Below are 17474 nucleotides of genomic sequence, written 5' to 3'. Positions count from 1 at the left end.
TGTTTTTGTATTAACTGCCGTTTTCGAAATGCATTCACGTTTTCAAGGATCGTAAAAGTCGTTGTGTCACTTGAAAATGACCACGTAATTTTTTTAATAAAGAATAAAAAAGATGGCACTTACTTTTCGAAGTTTGTCCGGAAATTTCGTCGAATACGTTAACTACTATTTTTTTTTTATTGCTTAGAGGCGTGGACGAGCTCACAGTCATTAAGTGGTGACTAGAGCCCATATACATCTACCACGTAAATGCGCCACCCACCTTGAGATATAAGTTCTAAGGTCTCAGTATAGTTACAACGGCTGCCCCACCCTTCAAACCGAAACGCATTACTGCTTCACGGCAGAAATAGGCGGGTCGGTGGTACCTACCCGTGCGGACACACAAGAGGTCCTACCACCAGTAATTACCCAAATTATAATTTTGCGGGTTTGATATTTATTACACGATGTTATTCCTTCACCGTGGAAGTCAATCGTGAACATTTGTTACAATACACTGGCATAACCTTCTAACGCTACCAGCTTGGGTAGAAAAGTAATAATTGCTAACTACCCCATAACCAACCATAAGAATATTGTTCTTGAGCCGATTACCGCTCAGGAATTTTCTCAGATCTACTTCGAAGAGTGTGTCACAGCGCTCAAGAAAAACCGCGTAGTTCAGACCCGCTGACATCGGACGTTCCGACACCACATTAAAACGGTACGCTACCGTGCCGCCTTCATATTAGGACGCCTCTATCCTATGATCAGCATGCGAAGTAAATTGCCCCTTCGTAATAAAGTGACACTCTACAAAACTTGCATTCGCCCAGTCATGACCTATGCAAGTGTTGTGTTCGCTCACGCGGCCCGCGCTAACTTGGAACCCCTTCAAGTCATTCAATCCCGTTTTTGCAGGATAGCCGTCGGAGTACCGTGGTTCCTTAGGAATGAAGATCTCCATGATGATCTGGAGCTTGACTCAATCAGTAAGTGTTTACAGTCAGTATCATTGCGCCACTTTGAGAAGGCGGCACGACATGAAAGCCCTCTTGTCGTGGCCGTCGGAAATTACATACCCGATCCTAATCAGCGAATGGTAAACAGTCGACGTCGCCCTAAATACGTCAGTACAGATCCTCCCGATCAATCAAGCACCGGTCACCGTCCTCGCCGAACCCGTCGCTTGCGAAGAAGGGCTGGACGAGTAAATTAACCCATAGACACAACTCACTCAGATTCTCGCCAGATCTTCTCAGTGGGTCGCATTTTCAATCTGGTGGTAGATTCTGCGAAACACTGCTTCTGTTAGAGCCAGTGTTAGCAACACTGTTTGAACCCCGTTAGGTCACCTACACGTCAAGGCGAAGCTGAAATAGCCTCTACTAAACTATTATCACTTTTTTTACGTCATTCCTTCATTACCGAGGATTACGACCACACGTATCTATGTAACTCTGTTGTTGTCTCTGTTGTCTGTACTCTTTTGAGTGTCCAACCAACTTGTCCACTTGACTGAGATTGTGAAGTTTTCCCACACCATGCCTTGGACCCCATGATATGAACGAAAAGGCGGAGTGTTCGATCTAGGAAAATAGTGGAGATATTAGCGATTTGGAGCTCTTGGAGTATTTATTCATTATTATCATATCGAAGGGTGAAAGGCGGTTTGATTTAGGCGACATTTCGGTTAACACGCGACATTTATCTTTGTAATTAAAGGTTCGTTTTATTTGGTATTAGCACCAACAGTTCTGTTTTTAATTGAGCCTCAATTAAGTGTATTCCATTCTAATAGCTGAAGTTTGTTATGATTTTTTTTCCAAATTTTAAACTTTAATAAACTAAAATGGCTCTCCTGTAAAGTTGCAAAAATACCGCATAACCAAATAACTTTTCACCTCTCCATATTATTAATATTAAATATAAAAACGTTTTTTTTTGTTCGTCTACAAAGCAAAATAACCTTTAGAACTTCACGTTAAATTTGAAAGTATCTTTTGCGTCTGTCTGGACGCGACAAACTATAAAATCACAAATCAAGGCCATGATTATTAAGGATGTTTAAACTAAATCGAGGCAATTCCCAAACCCGTCAATAATGTTGTAATTACAGAATTACTTATTCCTCCTAAAATTACATGTTGCATTATACCAGTCCTATAGACTTTTTTTTTTATTTCTTAGATGGATGGACGAGCTCACAGCCCACCTGATGTTAAGTGGTTACTGGAGCCCATAGACATCTACAACGTAAATGCGCCACCCACCTCGAGATACAAGTTCTAAGGTCTCAGTATAGTTACAACGGCTGCCCCACCCTTCAAACCTTCTATAATTAGTTTAAATGGTATAACAACAAAAAATATAACACAATGCTTTTCAGCGTATCACAATTTTTAGGTATCATCTAAGTTTCCTCACTAAATTAAATTCAATTATTGTTTTTAGAATTTTATGTAGATAAAAACTCAATTGCACATATTAGATTGTAAGTGTGTGTGATTTTTTTTAAAAATTTTTAATGTGCTTTATAAAGTTTAGTTATTTTTGTCTATTCAATTATACTAATAAATAAATAAATCTTTTAATTTGTTTTTGAAAAGAAATTCATTGAGTTACATGCAACAGTACGAAACCAAGACCCATAGGTAGTAGAATGATAGATAACAAAAAAAAATCTGAAAAATCAACTCAATAAAATTTTTGGGTGTTTGGAGAATTTGTTGTCGTTGAGGAGATTAGATAATAGGGTGAAACGATTACATTGAATGAACGTCATAGGCCGAAAGATTGCTATGTTAAGTTTATTTTTATTCCTTAGATGAGTGGACGAGCTCACAGCCCACCTGGTGTTACGTGGCTACTGGAGCCCATAGACATCTACAACGTAAATGCACACACACCTTGAAATATAAGTTCTAAGGTCTCAGTATAGTTACAAAGGCTGCCCCACCCTTCAAGCCGAAACGCATTACTGCCTCACGGCAGAAATAGGTAGGGTAGTGGTACCTACCCGTGCGGACTCACAAGAGGTCCTACGATCACTAATTACGCAAATTATAATTTTGCGGGTTTGATTTTTATTACACGACGTCGGTTCTAGTATCAATGTGCTTCTCGATCAAAATCTCAAAATGACGACTTCTTCATCAGAGTTTTTAAAGAACCACGAAAAATAATAGTTTTTTGCTGGTAGCTTAAGAGGCTATTACTGCTACGCGTGGACTGATAGGTGAGCTCACGGCTCAACCTGGCAGGATTGGCCTTAGCAAGAGTGGTGCTTCCCTGAATCTACCTGAACCGAAAAATATCCGGCGAGAAACTCAGTAGACTGTGTCTATATGCTAGGTCTCATGTCGCAACTCTTTGTCGTATTCGCCGAGAACGGTGACCGGTTCTGCGGGGCAAGTACCTCACGCGCCTTTTTCAAGGCGTAGTCTTCTCTGAGAAACTGGGGGAGGTGGAGGACCTCGGTCCTTCTCTTCTCCCCCGTCTTCTCAGGAGGCGCCGGAGTCTGATATAGCCCGGCCGTTACCCCCCTCGACCGGGTATCCGTAAATGTATAAAAAAAAGTATCCGCTAAGACATTTTTAGGACGACGGCGGCTTTGAGTTGCTATTTCGTCTGGGTCGTTTATGTAATTAGAAGCAGTTATTGAAGCAACCTTAACGGCAGCTGTCCACCAGCTATCACTAGATCCAACAGACGTGGGTTCTGCCATCCTCGTGAGGTAATGGAGTCTTTGCTGTGCTTATTTCTCTAGACCAGTGACCGACCTCACATCTGACCAATTTCAATGCTTCCAAACCCATAGACGTTAGTTAACCGGCTCGAGAGACCGACGGCTTTGTGTGGTTAGTGCGAGTTTTTTAACGTTCTCGATAGCGTAAAAGTTAACTCAAATTTGTATGGAGTTGGAACGTTTGCCTACGTTTACCGCTAGGGGCGCTGTTTCAACTGCATCGTTCACGTTCATGAGTTCACTTTTACGCTATCGAGAATGTTAAAAACTCGTAGTACGCACACTGATGTTATCGTTACGAACTTGTATTGATTCAAACTTATCTTGAGAATGTCGTTCACGGGATCCAGGTTTCTTTTGACTCGGCATCTTCATTTTCTGAAGTACATTCTTACTGTTCTCTAATGATCAGCTGCACAATTCCTCTCTACGTGTCAGCGGCAGTCCCAAGCGCGCCAGCTAGAAACTATTGAGGCATTTGTCAGATATCACGTCTCCTGATATCCATAGAAACACGTGCTACAATCAATATTTATCAATGTTGCACAATACGATCGATCAAACCATGTTAAACTATCAATAAAGTAACTTTGTCCGTTGCGTATTCTCGCTCAAACCGCTGAAGCGATTATGGCGAAGTTCGGCGTGCGAATATTTTGAAGCTTTTCGAATAATTTAAGCTATCTTTAATCCCAAAGTTCAGCTACGCCTATGACATATCTAAAAAAATGAATTGCTGTTCGTTAGTCTCGTTAAAACTAGAGAACGGCTGAACCGATTTGGCTAATTTTGGTCTTGAATTATTCGTGGAAGTCCAGAAAAGGTTTAAAAGGTGAAAAAATAGAAAATGCTCGGAATTATATAAAAACAAACAATTTTGTTTTTCCTTTTATGTGTCCCCGGTAGGACAGTTTTTTTTTAAAGTTTATTTTATACAAAAGTTTAGGTCTTTTATTTCTCGATTGAGGCACTACGAAGTCTGCCGGGTCAGCTAGTAAGGTATAAAAACCACTCAGTGCTGTTGATGAAAATCTACACTAAATTAAACCTTATTACAAATCAAATTCAATGCGTCATCCCTGATCAGATTGCTTTTGCTAACGTATTAATAGTATATACAGACCCCAAAATCCGTTATCCGAAATCCTGTTTAATTCTTATCTTTTCGACGGACCAAAGATTGTGAAATTCGTAGATCGGACATATTTAACTGAATGGATTTTTGCCTTACTATGCGGTAGATTTTATTCGTGGTAGGACGTTTTGTGCGTCCGCACAGATAGGTACCACCACCCTGCCTATTTCAGCCGTGAAGCAGTAATGTGTTTCGATTTGAAGGATGGGGCAGTCGTTGCACTGTAAAAACTGAGACCTTAGAACTAATATCTCAAGGTAGGTGCCGGTCACCGTCCTCGTCGAACCCTTCGCTTGCGACGAAGAGCTCGATTTTTTTTTTTTTATTGCTTAGATGGGTGGACGAGCGAATTAACCCATAGACACAGCCCACTGAGTTTCTTGCCGGATCTTCTCAGTGGATCGCGATTCCGATCCGATAGTAGATTCTGCAAAGCACTGCTCTTGCTAGGGTCAGTGTTAGCAACAATCCGGTTTGAGCCCCGTGAGCTCACTTACATGTTTTTATTTTTTATTGTTTAGATGGGTGGATGAGCTCACGACCCACCTGGTCTTAAGTGGTTATCGGAGCCTATAAACATCTTCAACGTAAATGCCGCCACTCACTTTGAGATATGAGTTCAAAGGACTCAGTATTGTACCTACAAAATCTGCTACACCCGTCAAACCGAAATGCATCACTGCTTCACATGAGAAAAAAGCAGGGTGGTGGTACCTACCTCTGCGGACTCACAAGACGTCCTACCACCAGTAAACTTGAACTTCGAAAGTGGGTGCTGATTGTTATACTTACATGTTATGTTGTCTACGGTAAGGCGTCAAGTCTGCCTGTACACTTACATGTTTTTACAAAGATAACCTTTCGATTCTGCACTCACATAATCTATGAACAAGCAATATTTATCTTAAGATATTCCCTATCAAACTTATTCGTGTATCCCCATCAGTTATCAATTTGAGTTCACGTAAGAATGTTTTACTGTAAATATATGTTTATTATTTTATTCTTATTAACGAGAACACAAAAACGTAAGTGTATTTCTTAAATAGCTGTTATTGCGTTAACTTACTGTGTATTCAAATCTTTATGTACTTAATATATGTATTGCTTGAGATGTATCCATCATATCGATTTTATCATCGCACCGCCCGTAACCGGAGTAGGGTTCATTCATGCTACCTGGAGCCACTGCGTTCATCCACAGTGCGTTTCCAGAGATCTTTTTTGCCATGTACCATCCGGCTTTGGAATGGGCTCCCCTCCACGGTGTTTCCCCAGCCTTATGACATGCCCTTCTTCAAAGGAGGCTTGTGGAGAATACATAAAGGTAAGTAGCGGCTTGGCTCTGCCCCTGACATTGTTGAAGTCCATGGGCGATAGTAACTATTCACCATCAGGTAATCAGTATGCTCGTCGGCCTACAAGGCCAATAAAAAAAATGTACCTTCAGAAGCACAAAAATTAGTTATCAGAAATTAGTCACGCAGCAGAATTACAAGCTATTGAACAGACATCATTCCATTGAGCGGTTACAGAAATCATTCCATCAGTTACAGTCAGTGCATTAGCCGATTTCGAAAGCAATGGAGAAACTACCACAGAAGTTGCGGTGTTAAAGCAAGGAGAAGCCAGCGAAGGGACTTCGGAAGTAGGAACTACAGAAATCGCGGAAGTGGTCGACTCTGAACCCGTTTCTGAAGTTATTTGCGCGGTATGCAACTGCAGCGACAGTGTTGTGGATTGCAGTGGCAAGGAAATCCGTACCTCCTTCGAGATGACTGACTGGGAGGGTGAGTAAATATTTAGGAGTACATCGCGTCAGTCTGCTGTAACCCAACGAGCTTAGCAAAAGGCTTTTGACTAAATTGATATAAACGAGGACCCGATTCTGTGGACCGAATGGTAAATAGTCGACGTCGCCCTAAGCACGTTATTTCGGATTCTCCCGACCAACTAACGGTGCTTTTAAGTACATCAAGCGCCGGTCACCGTTCTCGTCGAACTCTTAGCTTGCGACGAAGGGCTCGGCGAGAAAATTAGCCACAGACACAACCCACTGAGTTTTTTCGCCGGATCTTCTCAGTGGGTCGCGTTTCCGATCCGGTGGTAGATTCTGCGAAGCACTGCTTTTGCTAGGCCTAGTGTTAGCAATATCACCAGATTAGAGCCCCGTGAGCTCACCCACTCGCTTGGCGAATCTAGTACAACCCCACGAGGTCACCAGAATAGGTAGGAAAAAAAAACGCGTGTGATCCTTGCCACGGATTTTGGTTAAGGGCAATTTCATGTGGATCTTCTGTGCAGAATGGTACTCTTAAACCAGAAGCAGGCTCACATACTGCGAAAGAATAATCACCAGCTTTGGAAACTATAACAAATAAACGATTTCAGGTCTGCAAGAATTCAAACCAGTTAGTGTTGACCTTAGCAATAATCACATAGGTACGTTAACGAGAATCTCAAAATTGGATACCTTGAAATACTTAAATGTGTCAAACTGCGAACTTCTCGGCATCGAACATGCGACCTTCAGTTATCTACAGGAATTAGTTAGTTTGGATTTAAGCAGGAATCAATTGTTAAGTGCCTCAATCAACAAAAGGGTGTTTGTGGTGAGTTTAATTATTATTGTTGTTGATTAATTTCACTACCTTTTTTTTATTGCTTAGATGGGTAGACGAGCTAGCAGCCCACCTGGTGTTAAGTGGTTACTGGAGTTCATAGACATCTACAATGTAAATGCGCCACCCACCTTGAGATATAAGTTGTAAGGTCTCAAGTACCTATAGCTTACAACGGCTGCCCCACCCTTCAAACCGAAACGAATTACTGCTTCACGGTAAAAATAGGCAGAGTGGTGGTACCTACCCGTATGAACTCACAAGACATCCTACTACCAGTAATGTAGCCGTAATTGGCATTTATAGTATTACTATTAGTGGATTATCATAAAATATGAGACAAAACTACCCACAAAATTGCTCATCTTTGAAAAAGGTCGGTGACTAACCCACAGTCTCCATCCTCGAGCGAACTTCACGGGATATTCTGTGCCTTATTCTTTTGCATCCTTATCCTTGATATCTCAAAGAATTTCTTATATTCCAGGGTATTATAGATCCGATCCTAGGTCTTCTACCTTTCTCGAAACTCCGCTATTTAAGTTTGGCCAACAACGAAATCCATTCGCTTCCACAAGACGTGTTCCTGTTTATGAATGAATTGACAACCCTGGATTTAAGTGACAATCCTATGGCGTATATCGATCAAGTAACAATGGGAGCTATCACCGATTTGGACGACCTGCAGGTACCGTACTGTACTGCAAGTTTAGTATACTTTAGTTTTGATTAGAGTTTCAGAACCGCCCACTGAAATATTCGCAGAACTGCTAAAATGTTCAGTTTTATAGTTTTATGCACGGATCGCGTCCAGAACTGCCGTCGCTAAGTCATAGAACACTGGCCACGGCTAATAAAATCGTGGCTGTAATTAGCTACCACAATAGCGGGTAGCTTCTACAGATATCAAATAAAAACTATTTAAAAATGGTGGTTAAGGTTTTGGAGGTATACGACAAAGGGAAGATCTTCCACCGAGCGGGTGATATTGCTCGGTAGACCGACGGTCCGTATGTTTTTTTCGGAACTTGTTTAGATGAAAGCTTATCTTGGAAATGCCGTAAGCTAGATTCAGGCATCTCGCAAACATTTTGTGTTGTATGTTGGCTACCCGTCACAAGGTAACAAACGTACTCAGGCGACGTATATTAGTAGTAACAATTGGAGCTATCATCGATTTGGATGACCTATCCGACCCAGGCGACGAGGCAACTCAAAGCAGCCGTCGGATATCCTGGATCCACACTTGGTGCTTTTCGGCTCTTCAAGAACTGGTTACCCTCCTCGTCGAACTCGTCGATTAAGACAAATATTTCGACAAGCTAACTAACCCATAGAGCAAACAAACACGATGTGGGAATCGAACTCTCAACCCTCCGCTTTGTAATCAGGAACTCTCCACCACCGAGTCAGTTAAATAGTTAGTATACAATAAAATACTATTATCCCATTAGGAACTCTACCTTCGGGGCTGTGAATTAGAAAGTCTTCCGGAAGGTTTCTTTAGAAGGCAGCGTCGTCTCGTGAAGCTGGATCTGAGCAATAACAGGTTTACCACCGTTCCTAGCGTACTGGCAGAAGCAGTCACTCTGAAGTATCTGAACTTTGGCAGGAATCCTGTTGGAGCGCTGAACGATACCTCGTGAGTTTATTTCTAATCAGCGTTTACCACTTAGCACCTTTTAAATTACTATTTTTGAAGTGATAACTTCTTATGGGAGGTTAAACCGCTTCGTTACGTAACGCGTTACGGCGCCAGTCTATTTGTCGTCTCTTTCTCTCACGCATACGGCAGCAGTACTGAGAATGTATGTAACTCCTAACTATTTATATATCTTTTTCAATTTATGTTACAATTTTCTTTACATCATCATATTAATTTAATATACATAAAATATAATTAATGACCTAAGCTTTTCTCAGGTTAAACAAATTCATTATTAAATTATACAGTTCAACTTAAATTAATTTAAGTTACCTCTTCTATAAGCCGTCCGATTAATAAATCCGGGTGAGATTATACAATTTAGGTGAAACTAACTTCTTTATGAGCTAGAGACATAAATTTTGAAGTATTTCACTAAAAAATCAGATGAGAAAGCGAGAAAAACAGACAAGAGTAGTTAATAGGTGTATATGTGAATTGATCACTTCATCTTTTTTGGCTCCGACCTCTGGATCGTCTTCCTACCACGTCACTAAGAGTCTCTCCAAGTTTTCGTAGGGTTTTCTTGCTATATGACCTAAATACTGGAGCACTCTATATAGGCATGTGGTAAGTAATTGCTAAACTTTAGATAGTCACCATATGCTGTATACAATAAACGTTAGAATAAGCTCGTTCTTAGCAGCGTCAGGGTAAAAGTACCCTCCACTCTTAACATTATAATAAGATGTAATCTCATTAAGTGAATTACAAAGAACTCGTACAGACGCACTTTTGAACTTCATTGTACTCATTATTGTTACGTGCTGGGGTTCGGGATAAATAAAATTCTACCGAATTACAAGTTAACACCATAGATTGATTATACAGTTAAGTTAACACTGTATTAGCACTTAGAACACTTAAAACACTTCACAAACACTTTAAAATTCTCAGTTCGATTTTTCCGCTTCACTTCAGGTGATCCGTTCGGTGTTTCGCTTCGAGTATTTCCGATTACTAACTAACTGCGTGCCATCTCTGCAACGCTTGTATAGCCGATACTACATCCCTAGAATTATCGAGAATATTCCACAAAAGTTTAGTATTGTCTGTTTCCGCTATCTGACAATAGATGGCGTTGTACTTCTCGAACGCTCTAGATGCTACTAGATCCTTCGATATTCGTTCGACTATTCAGCGATAGATGGCGTTACTCTTACCGGCGTAACAATATTTTCTATGTTTCAGGGTATTTCCAAATCTGATTAGGCTGCGAGAGCTCCGCCTATGTCGCATGAGTAAGCTGCGCTCAGTGTCTGCCCGCGCTCTCGGAGGTCTGAAGAGTCTGGAAACATTACACTTGTGCTCGAATCCACGTCTCACCGATTTGGATCCTGAATTCTTGACGTGGACGGAGGATGAAGTAGAAATGTGGCCGACTTTGAGAGAGGTCAGTCGCGGCTAGTAACTATGTGGCTTATACTGGTGGTAGGACGTATTGTGAACCCGCGCGGGTAGGTACCTGCCTATTTCTGCCGTAAAGCAGTAACGCGTTTCGGTTTGAAGGGTGGAGCAGCCGTTATAATGAAAAAACGGAGACCTTAGAACTCCTGTCTCAAGGTCGGTGACGAGAGTTAGGTTGTTGATGTCTATGGGCTCCGGTGCCCACTTAATATCAGATGGGCCGTGAGCTCGTCCACCCATCTGGGCAATAAAAAATATCTATCATCGAATAAAAGGTTAACGACACACATAATTGCATTTTAAATATATAGGTACAATGACTCAACAAATTTTGACCCACGCGTAGGTTTAGTATATGCTAAACAATAATTTATTAATGATATATGTCGCAGAGTGAATGAAAGAATCTTCATTATTTCTTGATATAGTGGGCGTATGGTGGGTAGTGGTGCAAAGAGATTGCGCAGCACGACAGGGTGACAGTTCCGAGACGTGTTCACTCTTCCTAAGTCAGGCAACGAATGTGCTCCGATTCAACCCGAGCGATCGACTTTTCCGAAGCACGCCGAAGTGAGCTGATGTTTGACAAGTAGTTGCGACTCGCATCCAATAGGTGGCGCGCTTTCGATTCGTTTCTATTATTGTCAGTAGGTACATTATCTGCGACGTTCGGCGTACTTCACGGCATTCCCGATCCTGTGGACAGAATGGAAAGCAGTCGACATCGCCCAAAACTCATCATTTCGGATCCTCCCGATCCACTAACGGTGCTTTTAGGTACCTCAAGCACCGGTCATCGTTCTCGTCAAACCCGTCGCTTGCGACGAAGGGCTCGACGAGTAAATTAACCTATAGACAAGCCCGCTGAGTTTATGGCCGGATCTTCTCAGTGGGTCGCATTTCTGATCCGGTGGTAGATTCTGCGAACACTGCTCTTGGTAGAGTTCGTGTTAGCAACGTCGTCAGGTTTGAGCCCCTTGAGCTCACCTGCTAGTTAAGGTTACGCTGAAATGGCGTCTTAAGGCTATCAGCTTAGGTAGGAAAAAAAAAAATTACATCACAGTTTTCGTGATCGCGGCCGAACTGTTTTTTAGCTTTTATGGTTCGATTTCAGCTGCGTCTCAACAACAATAATCTGTCGACAATCCACTCGAATTACCTAGCCCGCTGGGACCGGCTGAACGCCTTAGACTTCGGCAACAACCCCTACATCTGCGACTGCCGGAGTCAATGGACTATTGACGTGCTCATACCAATTATTCTCAAAAGTTCCCATAACGAGACTGCCAGTCATATGATGTGAGTATAGACCTCCAGTACTGGTTTTTTTTTTATTGCTTAGATGGGTGGACGAGCTCACAGTCCACCTGGTGTTAAGTGGTTACTGGAGCCCATAGACATCTACAACGTAAATGCCCCACCCATCTTGAGATACAAGTTCTAAGGTCTCAGTATAGTTACAACGGCTACCCCACCCTTCAAACCGAAACGCATTACTGCTTCACGGCAGAAATAGGCAGGGCGGTGGTACCTACCCGTGCGGACTCACAAGAGGTCCTACCACCAGTTATTACGCAAATTATAATTTTGCGGGTTTGACTTTTATTACACGATGTTGTTCCTTCACCGTGGAAGTCAATCGTGAACATTTGTTAAGTACGTAGTTCATTAGAAAAATTGGTACCCACCTGCGGGATTCGAACACCAGTGCATCGCAACAACGAATGCACCGGACGTCTTATCCTTTAGGCCACGACGACTTCAAATATTTTGTGTTTAAAGTTATCCTAATCTATAGACACAATCCACTGAGTTTATTGTCTGATCTTCTCAGTGGGTCGCGATTCCGATCCGGTGGTAGATTCAGCGAAGCACTGCTCTTGCTATGCCTAGTGTTAGCAAATTCTCTCAGGTTGAGCCCGTGAGCTCACCTATCCGCGCATATCTGGAATAGCCTCTTAGGCTATCACCGAGAATGAAGGGAATAAAAGGCTGAAGTCGTCGTGGCCTAAAGGATAAGACGTCCGGTGCATTCGTGTTGAGCAATTCGTGGTGTTCGAATCCCGCAGGCGGGTACCAATTTTTCTAACGTAATACGTACTTCATGTTCATGATTGACTTCCACGGTGAAGGAATAACATCGTGTAATAAAAATCAAACCCGCAAAAATATAATTTGCGTAATTACTGGTGGTAGGACCTCTTGTGAGTCCGCACGGGTAGGTACCACCACCCTGCCTATTTCTGCCGTGAAGCAGTAATGCGTTTCGGTTTGAAGGGCGGGGTGGCCGTTGTACTGTAAGCACTGAGACCTTAGCACTCATGTCTCAAGGTGTGTGGCGGTATTTACGTCGTAGATGTCTATAGGCTCCGGTAACCGTTTAACACCAAGTGAACCGTGAGCTCGTCCATCCATCTAAATAATAAATAAAAATTGCTTTAAATTGCAGCTGTAAAATGCCTCACGAAACCAGAGGTCTAACCCTGGTCCAGTTGTTTGAGACATCGAAGAAGCTCTCTTGCCTTGAAAACGAGAGCCTCAAGGCATCCCCTGGGCCGGACATGGCTATTCTACTTGGAATCATGATTGGTAAGTTTCGAGTTTTCATTAAAATATACTGTTTGACCCCATTGCCCATGTAGAAGACGTGTTCTGGACTGGAGACTACGTACCGGTAAGCAGCGTTGGGCGTCCCTCTGCCCGGTGGACCGATGACTTGTGGCGATATGCTGGGAAAGATTGGATGCGGAAGGCGAAGGATCGTTCATTGTGGCGGACTATGGGAGAGGCCTACATCCAGCAGTAGAGAGATACAGGCTGATGATGATGATACGACTTGACTAGCTCGGTGGTGCGGTAGTTAACGGCCCTGTTGCGCCGAGGGTCGCAGGTTCGATTCCCGCATCGACCAAACATTCGTGTGATAAACAGCTTTGTTTGCTCTTTGTCTGGGTGTTTACTGTCTGTATAATAATATGTATGTATATGTCAGCGCAACGTCACTATTTAGCTAACTAAAAATAGTTAAAGTTAACTGTTCCTGCGTACCATACGCATGTAAACAACTGTTTAAGACGGTAATCAAGAGAATTCATGACTAAGACTGCTTTCTACTACAAATACGAGTGACTATTGTCGCACAAGACATTCCGACTCGAGCATCCGACTGAGGCGGAGCTGTCTACTGTTATCGTTGTACACTTGAAATGTAATAAATGGAGTTCATTGGAAAAGTGAGTCTTAATTACCGTCACTGTGGAAGGCAATGATGATGATGAAGAGAATTGTATCACTGACGCTGACGTCATTATTTTAAAAACGCCATGGAACCAGCCTATATACAGGGAATCCTAAATTGGGGCCGGATGACCGTGCGTGATTTCATTGAAGTCCACGTTATTTTTATTATTGGTTTTTTATTGCTTACTAGCTGACCCGGCAGACTTCGTAGTGCCTCAATCGATAAATAAAAAACCTAAGCCTTTATATAAAATAAACTTAAAACAAACAAAAGGAATCCGTCCGACGGGGGACACATCAAAGGAAAAACAAAGTTGTTATTTTTATTTAATTCCGAGCATTTTCATATATCTATCTACCTTTTTTCCCTTCTCAGGACTTCCACAAATAATTCAAGACCAAAATTAGCCAAATCGGTTCAGCCGTTCTGGAGTTTTAGCGGGAATAACGAACAGCAATTCATTTTTATATATAGAGATACATAGAATGAACCACAAGGGTCTTTACATTCGGCTGTTTGTTTGACTTGGATTTTCATCCTGACGATAAGATCTTGGATCATTCGGCGGGAACGCGACCGTAGTTGTGTGAATTGTTTTATTGTAGACACCCCACAGCCTACACGCGGATAATTATGAGAAAAATCACCAATTCACTCACTGACAGAACACAGTAGTGGAATATATTAGGACCCTGACATAATCACGTAACCCTAAAGAAACGATATCACTTTAATATCATTTAAATTAAATTTTTAGGGAAGAAAGAAAGAGACGGAACGTGTGTCAGTATTGGCGCCTCAGAGTCGCTACAGTGTATATACTCTATGGTCACTGCGTACACGGCGCTGACTTCACGACTTTTGATTTACCTTTCTTGTTTTTATTTTACAGGTATATTCGTAACATTTCCTATAGTTCTAATAGTAGTCTTGCTGTGGAAGAGAGGGTTCTTTGCACGCTGCCGTTCGAAGACCATTTACAAGGATGACGACGAGGAATCGTATCCACTCTGATGCAGCACGTGGATGGCACAGGGATACCTCCTGAAGCCTAAAGGGCTTATATTTACGCCGCACTCAAGCATTTCGGGATGGAAGGGTGGGATAGCCGTGACACAATTGGAACTCCGACCCCCATCTCTACTGGCACTAACAACTTATCATCTGATAGACCGTGCAAATGTGCACCAACTAATAGCGCTGCAAATGCAAGAAAAAACAACTTGAACATTAATTAGATATATTACTATACTTTATGGTAGGCAGCGGCTCTGCGGTGCCTTTGAATTGCTGACGTCCATGGGCGATGGTGGTCGCTCGCCATCAGATGGTATGCTCTAGCCTACAAGGGCAATTAAAAAAAAAAAACAAAAAGGTGACATACGCTGCGTTTTATCAGCTAATTAATTTATAGTGCGTAATTATTTATCTTTGTCGTAGATAGTGTAGAGCACATAGAATTTACACATAGGCTTTTTATTTTTTTATTTAGCGTTTATTCAAGATTTTTAGCTGTGGCGCTCTTAACTGTTTGAACGTCTGTGAAAGGGCACGAGTTTGGGAAAATCAAACAAAATCGCCGGACGTAGCTTCTTAGAGTTCTTCCAAAGAGCCCACTGAAAAAGTCTCCGTAAATAGCTACAATTTAACCGAGACTATTTATTTCTCCACATATCATCTCGTTTCATTTAATTTTGATTCTAATTTATTAGATACTCACATAAAACAACTTTATCTCGTTTCGCTTCATATAATTTTTCATGTTTTAACAGCATAAAAGAACATTTTAGATTTGGCTTAAAAACCTCGTTACCAGAACATAGAATCTTTTAAAAAAACTTCACTGGCACACATTGACTTAATCTGCGGTAGACTCGAAAAACCCGCCAGGGGGACTTTTTGGCGGGAACCCGAGGAGTGACGTGTGTTTCTTCAGGTTTAAATGTGTAATAACGGTGGTTTATTAACTGTTTAGTATCTGTGAAAGTGCACAAATGTGGGAAAATTAAACAAAGCCGCTGAACGTAACTTCTCGGCATCCTCCAAAAGTCCACTGAAAAAATCTCAGTAAATGACCACCTTTTACTGAGATTATATTTCATTCCATATCATTTCATTTCATTTCATCTCAGTTGATTAATGTCTCAAATGAATTATCTTCATTTCATTTCATTTCCCTCCATATTATCATTTTTCATAAAAATAAGAATATAAATTAAAATAAGACATGACCTAAAGGTCTTAGTTACCAGGTCATAAAAACCCTTTAAAAACCGCCAAAGATTAGCAAATTTAGCAATGAAATATTTAAATTACAATATTAATTAGTTAGATAATTTTTTATCATGTCTCATGTCTAAAAATACACCTATAGAACATTATGTAAACAGCAACATTAAACTTGATAATAATTATCAAACGAAAGATTAAGTAACGCTTAACTGACATTCATTTCTGTTCATGGATATATTTAGACGATTAGAACTAATAACACAATAACCTAATATCTTAAATGGCGTGCAAACTTTACAAATTTCGGTCTACCGTAACTTTTGCACGAGTTGATCATGGACAGCACGCATTTAAGCCTTCGTCAAACAGAACGCGTACTTAGCGCGCGTCAGAGCGCTAAGCTGACGCCGCGCTATGACGCCGAGATGTGTAGTACTACTATGGTAACATACCGTCAAACAGAGCCCTAGCGCTATAAGTACGCAGCGCTCTGTCGCGGCGTTAGGACGCTTTGATGTCAGGCGTTGTCCTTTTTTACATTTTTTATTTTATTTTAGCGCCCGAGGTAATATGTATTAAAATAATAAATAATGCCCGAAAAATTGATAGAAATAGTTAGAAAATACCCATGCTTATACAATGCCACATCTGAATCACTCGATTTCTTAATACTTTTAAATCACACTGCTATCGAGGGCACTATGATTTGGCGAATGCGTTGCATCAAGGAGCGTTAGTCTGATGACGTCATGCGCAACATTTTTTATTGATAAGATTTTACTAATATTAGCATTAATAGTAGCATTAAAATGTCGTTTAAGTATAAAAAAGTTCCTATAATATAATAGTTACCTGAATTTTGCTCTTCTGGTATCCGTTTGCGGATTCGATAGGGCCATTTCAATGAGAGCACGGCGCCATTACAAATCACCACAGCACGCGAATCACTGAAGTAGGAAACCTATGGAAATGAAACGTCAACAAAAAATTCGTGCCACTGTGACGCCATCTGGCCACAAAACATGGCGGTTTTAGTGCTGCCCAGAAGATTTTAATGTTGGTAGGTTTTATCGATAAACGTTCATGGCTCATTTTATTTTAAATATTGTTGAGTGAATGTATTTGTAGAATTTATACTTTAATAGGAAGTAAGTATATTGTTATGTGCAAAGATGATGTGATTTAGATATTATGTGAAATCTAAGACGAGTTCGTGCTTCAAATTTGCCAAGTAAACGATATGACGATTTTTAAAATTTGCTACACTGATTTTATAAAGTTGTCGTTTGCCGCAAAACATAAAGATATGGCGTAGTACAGTACCATCTACCCATTTCTAGCATGCTGAATGTTATCGTATTTTGAGTACGTGTTTTTCTTAGACTATTACAATCTATTTTAAT

At 41.2% G+C, this 17474-nt stretch overlaps 1 protein-coding gene across 1 annotated transcript; it reads left to right on the top strand.

Moving 5' to 3' along the window:
- The first annotated feature begins 5835 nt into the window (after positions 1–5835).
- On the top strand, positions 5836–15481 carry LOC114249769 (podocan). The gene is made up of 9 exons (XM_089737672.1): positions 5836–5845; positions 6416–6655; positions 7257–7477; positions 7974–8174; positions 8941–9128; positions 10383–10584; positions 11713–11897; positions 13048–13187; positions 14732–15481. Exons 1-9 carry the CDS (start codon positions 5836–5838, stop codon positions 14851–14853), a joined length of 1509 nt encoding a protein of 502 aa, XP_089593798.1. The 3' UTR covers positions 14854–15481.
- Positions 15482–17474: the final 1993 nt, after the last annotated feature.

This window comes from Bombyx mandarina, chromosome 23 (assembly GCF_030267445.1).
Source record: "Bombyx mandarina strain Sakado chromosome 23, ASM3026744v2".
In the NCBI taxonomy this organism is placed as follows: Eukaryota; Metazoa; Arthropoda; class Insecta; order Lepidoptera; family Bombycidae; genus Bombyx; species Bombyx mandarina.
The sequence above is the reverse complement of the archived record's forward strand: the minus strand, read 5'-3'. Positions and strand labels throughout refer to the sequence as shown.

Coding starts and splice junctions, on each gene's coding strand:
- LOC114249769 (XM_089737672.1), top strand. Junction 8,175..8,940: donor CCGATTTGGACGACCTGCAG/GTACCGTACTGT, acceptor TTATCCCATTAG/GAACTCTACCTTCGGGGCTG. Junction 13,188..14,731: donor TCTACTTGGAATCATGATTG/GTAAGTTTCGAG, acceptor TTTATTTTACAG/GTATATTCGTAACATTTCCT.